The sequence below is a fragment of the Lynx canadensis genome, chromosome B3 (assembly GCF_007474595.2).
Source record: "Lynx canadensis isolate LIC74 chromosome B3, mLynCan4.pri.v2, whole genome shotgun sequence".
NCBI classification, from domain to species: Eukaryota; Metazoa; Chordata; class Mammalia; order Carnivora; family Felidae; genus Lynx; species Lynx canadensis.
In genome coordinates, this window is record NC_044308.2 from 87,204,125 (window position 1) to 87,209,668 (window position 5,544).

The 5,544-nt window shown below is 47.0% G+C and overlaps 1 protein-coding gene across 1 annotated transcript; it reads right to left on the minus strand.

Annotated features, from left to right (window-relative positions):
* Positions 1-1,192: 1,192 nt before the first annotated feature.
* CLEC14A (C-type lectin domain containing 14A) lies at positions 1,193-3,069 on the minus strand. Its single transcript, XM_030318988.1, has one exon. It carries the CDS (start codon positions 2,998-3,000, stop codon positions 1,531-1,533), a length of 1,470 nt encoding a protein of 489 aa, XP_030174848.1. The 5' UTR covers positions 3,001-3,069; the 3' UTR covers positions 1,193-1,530.
* Positions 3,070-5,544: the final 2,475 nt, after the last annotated feature.

Genomic DNA, 5,544 nt, shown 5'->3' on the forward strand with positions numbered 1-5,544 from the left:
TAAAGTTTTAGCATACTAGGGGCCCCTGGGTGGCTCAGTGGGTTAAGCATCCAACTTCGGCTCAGGTCATGATCTCGAGGTTCATGAGTTTGAGCCTCCTGTCAGGCTCTGTGCTGACAGCTTGGAGCTTGCTTCAGATTCTGTATCTCATTCTCTCTTTGCCCCTCCCCCACTTGTGTTCTGCCTCTCTCTGTCTCTCAAAAATAAATATTTAAAAAAATATTAAGTCTTAGCATACTAATAGAAGTGGGATATTTTTAGGGGTTTCAATTCCACTAGATAGTGATTATTATAACTTCTCAATTATTTTTTAGAGGAATGCTTTACTTAGATTACTTTCTAATGCCCCAAGTCACAACAAGATGACAGATATTTGTATTTTTCACTTATTTCTTATACTATCAATCTTATGGAGAGCTGTTACCATGCCTGTTGTTAAATTATAAACATTCGAAGATGGGCATGTACAATCATTGCACACACTTTTTTTTTTTTTACACACACTTTTTTAAGGAGGATAAGGAAATAGTTTGGAATTCAACATTTTTCCTTGGATTAAACAGTACGTAAGAACCTAGCAACTTTGGCAGAAATCCAGCTCATTTTTGCTTTAATGCACCCAAAAGATTTCAAATCAATACTTAGCATTAACGTTTTAATTGAAAATTAACACCACCATGATTGGAAGTGAGGATCAGCATCCTCATGTGTAGGAGAGGGCTACTTGGTTGGGAAGGTCATTACACTGGACGGCACAAACGTTGGAAACGGAAAACACAAATCATTTGTTTCCTTGAGCAAGGACACACAGTAAACACTTGAATTGGTGGTCAACTATAATTTGCTTCTAGAGCCAGCTACTCTGGCAACACTACAGTTTGGATTTATAGCAGAGCACATAAGTAGAGTGACTTTGAAAGCAAAGTATAAAAGAACCAAGAAAAAAAGTTGCTAGTTGTTAAAGATCTACTCCTCATTACAAGGACTTGAAGATTTCCCCTTCAATCTGAAAGCAGGATGCTCTTATTGCTATTCCCAGCATGCCCCTATGCTGTTTTTCCTGAATAATTACTCCTCCAGGAAACCAATGATATTTGAGTGTGGGTTATCAACAATCCTTTATTTTTTGCCTGGGAATTTCAAACCATTATACGTCCAGGCTGAACAATGCAGACAGTAAGTTTCCTTTCCATTTTGGTTTAAAAAAATTTTTTTAATTGTGTTGTTTTCTATTTGCTTCCAATGTCTTAACAAATTCAAGCCCTTCTCCAAATCCCCCAGAATAAACACAAGGGAAAACCTCTCCACAGTAGGATCCCAGCCCCCACTACCACCATAAGGCACTTCCATTTCAATCACCTCTTTCTTCTTCAGGGATCCAGCGTCCAGTTCAGATTTATCTCCTCAGTAGAGTAGAGGGAATTTGGGGGATGAGAATTTTCTATAGGAATAGTCAGTCCCTAAATAAGTTCATTTTCTTTCCCCTTTCATTGACAGTGAAAAACTCTGCTCAGAGGGAGTGCCTTTTCCCTATGTGTCACCTGACCCAAGAGAGGACCCTGTCAGTGAGGCGCCCTCCGCTCTGTCCCGCAGACCACAGTCCCCTACCTTCACCCCATTGTCTGTGCAATGTACAGAACTGGAGCGCAGAGCAGTGGCCTCGGTACCACTCTCCATGCCTGGCTGGGCCAAAGGCTCCTTTCTTGACTGGGAAGAAGAGCTTTTGTGGAAGCAGAGTTTGAAAAGCCCCAGCACTGTCATAGTCAAGATAACCAACACTATGACCGCTATGCTCACAAGTATGAAGACCACGGTGGAGGAGGAGCCGAAAGCCTGGGGAATGGCAGGGGAAGACGTGGAATTAAACTTGGGAGTCACGCTTCCTGAAGAGGTGATGGCGGCCTTTGAATTAGCTTGAGAGGACATCTGAAGAGTGGACATCGTGCTCTGTGCTCCCCACTGAGGAATCTCGGCAATAGATGTTGCTGAACTGCCTTGTCCAAGGACATGTGGTACCTCCCTTGTCTTTTCAGGTACCCTGGGTGTCCACGTTCTCTTCTGATCGGGGTTGGCTGCAGTGGCTGGCCTGGTGGGCACCTCGGTCCCCTCAGTGACCGGCTGTCCTTCCCCACTGATTACACAAGAGTGTCCGTCTTTCCCCAGCACGAAGCCCGCCGCGCATTCGCAGGCAAAGCCTCCCAAGTCATCTACACAGTTAGAGTGCTCTGCGCATTTGCCAGCACGGAGGTACCTCCCGGGGCAGGGACAGAGCACAGCCCCGGAGGGTATCCCGTCCCAGCGCGCGCCGACCTCGTCCACGATGCAGGTGGCTGTGATGGAGAGCTGCCCAGGGCAGAGCGCACTCACCTTGGTCCCTGGGGGACTGAAGTCCAGAGCCGCGCTGTACAGCTGGAAGGGCGCACGGTAGCTCAAGTTAGAGGCGGCCCCGGGGCGCGGCGCCGGGCACAAGCCCTCAAACTGGTATTTGCACAAGTAGCCATTGGCGCGCGAGTGGCATCGCATCTCCTTCCAGCCTGCGGGCTCAACCCCCCGGGTGGCCTGGAGTCCTGCGCAACTCCGAGAAGTGCAGGAGCGTTGAGGCTCCTCCACCCACTGCAGCGTCTCGCTTTCGGACACGCTGACGTCGGGGGAGAGCCAGGAGAAACCCCGCAATGGCTCTTTCTCCAGAGTGCAGTGCGATCGCCCGCGTTCCAGCGCCACCCAGAACAGAAGGTCTTTGGAGCCCCCTCCGGGCCCCGGGCCTGCCCGCAGGAGCGCAAGCACCGCCCGGAGCTCTGCGCCCCCGCTCACCGTGCTGAGCGCCCCGCCGCGCAGACTGCAGGCCTCCTCGGCCGCCAGCCTCTTGATGGTAGCGTGGTGCAGGCTGTAGCAGGCCCCCGAGGCCGAGCAGCCCGCGCGGTCTGCGGTGGGGTGCTCGCTCCGGCCAGGTCGAGGCCAGAACGCCTGCCAGAGGAGGCACAGAGCTAGTGCCGGCCTCATCTTGAAGGCCCTGCGCCCACAGCTGTTCCTAACTTGGATCTGTCCCGCCCGAGGGCGCGGAGCTGTCCCAAGAGCGTGGTCACCGCCCCCTACAGCTGGCTCTCCCCCACTTCCCCCGCCCCATCAACGGCCAAGAATCCCCACCGCCGCCCTGGCTGCAAACAGCCTTCCTTAGGCCCCTACAGGAAATGTGTCCGGAGCTATGCCAGGCCTCTCGCAGCCCTGATTTATTCTGGGGTCGGGGACACAGCTGGTGCGAGAGGTATAGGGAACACAGTCGACCAGGTCAAACACCCTGCTTAGAGCAAGAGAAAAAGAAACAAAGTCGCTACAGGGAAGAAACGTAACGTTTCCCTACCCCCCCGCTAGAAAGTTTCAGGAACTCAGATCCCAAAACACTGGTGAACATTAACAGGAAGGACTGGAGACGAGGAACTCGCTCACAGCTCACACCCACCCATTGTGCTTCGTCCAGGACTGTGGAGTTGGCTTCACAACAATGTGTAGACGGCTCCAGTTTTCACGAGGCTCTAGACTGGAGGGGGAAAGAATCTTGTGAGAAATATAAGCATATCCCTTCACCACCAGAGGCAGCACTATTTAAGTGCCAATCTCTTTCTGGGCACGGCTTCTCTCTCCTGTCCAAGGAGATTTCTGCACGCTAATTGCTAGACAAAGAATTTAGAGAGTTCCTTTTGGGTGTTTTCAATGGGTAATACTGCTTCTTCAATCAGAGCTTGTCTTACAGTCTATTGTTTGCTTCTATTTGTTTCTCTTTGAAATGGCCTTATTGGTCGCTCAGGAAAGGAAATGTACTTCTAAGCCTAAATGGAAAACAATGGCCATAGATCTTAACTGTTGTGTAGTTACCTTTCCTTACCACTGTATTGGTTCATAACTTCTTCTGGCATATATGTTATATAAAAATGAGATCGTGGTCTTATTAATGTTTGGGAACAACTACCCCATGTGTAATTTTATCCTTGAACTATTTTAATATCATTTTCACCTGAGATTGAGTTGCCAATATTTGAATTCTTTTAATGTTTATTTATCATTGAGAGAGAGAGAGAGAGACAAAGCATGAGCATGGGAGGGGCAGAGAAAGGGGGGAAACACAGAATCTGAAGCAGGCTCCAGGCTCTGAGCTGTCAGCACAGAGCCCCACTGGGGCTTGAACTCGCAAACCTGGAAATCATGACTTGAGCTGAAGTCAGAGGCTTAACAGACAGAGCCACCCAGGTGCCCCTTGAGTGCTAATATCTGTATTAGTAAGTTGTAAAAGTCCCCTTTAAGGGATACAAGAATTCAATATTCTTTTTTTTTTTTATTTTTTTTAACATTTATTTATTATTGAGAGAGCGAAACAGAGCATGAGCATGGGAGGGGCAGACAGAGGAGGAGACACAGAATCCAAAGCAGGCTCCAGGCTCTGAGCTGTCAGCACAGAGCCCGACGTAGGGCTTGAACTCACAAAAATGAGATCATGACCTGAGCCGAAGTCGGACGCTTAACTGACTGAGCCACCCAGGCGCCCGATATTCTTTTTTTTTTTTTTTCAATGTTTATTTTTGAGGGGGGGAGGGGCAGAGAGAGAGGGAGATAGAGGATCCAAAGCAGGCTCTGCACTGTCAGCCAGGAGCCAGATGCAGGTTCGCACTTACCCACCATGGGATCATGATCTGAGCCTAAGTGGGATGCTCAACTGACTACACCACCCAGAAACCCCAAGAGTTCAATATTCCTAAGAAATTAAATTATTTATTACATTACAATGCACATTATATTCTGCAAAAAAAATGCCCTATGACTTAAAAATGAGTGAGTCAATTTCTTCAGAGGTCCAGTTTTTTAAAATTATAAACAACTCAGTTGAAAGTGGGAAGGAATTAAAGATAAGTAAAGGAAGAAAAGTTTAAACACTTCACTGTGTATGAAAAGATTTTCTTGTTAGCAACATAGGCAATTCTACATCATTTTAGGAGATCTATTATCTATCTTGACTCACAGTGACCAGATACATTGCAACAGAAGCACAGAGTTTCCACTAATCCCACTTAACATGCATGATGCTTTTAAATATCTATAATCAGAATGAAAGTTACCATTCCATGAATAATGCATACCACAGTTTTAAACTCACTTTCTTGTGCTAGATTAGATGGTTCAGATTAGTGAGGAGGGGTGGAAAGGAAGTCCTGAGGATCACATCTGTATGTCCTTACTTCTTTCTTACCACTACTCTCACTCTTCTTTTCCTCTTGGAAATTCTATGTGTGTTAACAAGCTATAGTAAACACCATGAATCATCATCACACTTACTTGCTTTTGCTGACTGTGGAGTTTTGCAGCAGGATTTCTCTCCTACCCTCGCTGCTTTCCAATTTAAAGGACATTCATTAGTCCTTCATTTCAGATGTCCATGTCACCTTAAACATGACTTTGCATTTAAATTAAGTGACTTAATGTCTAATGAGAAAGGAACATGAACATCTAGAAATCTAATTGAATGGATTTTAAAAATACTTAATCATGTGGGCCAAT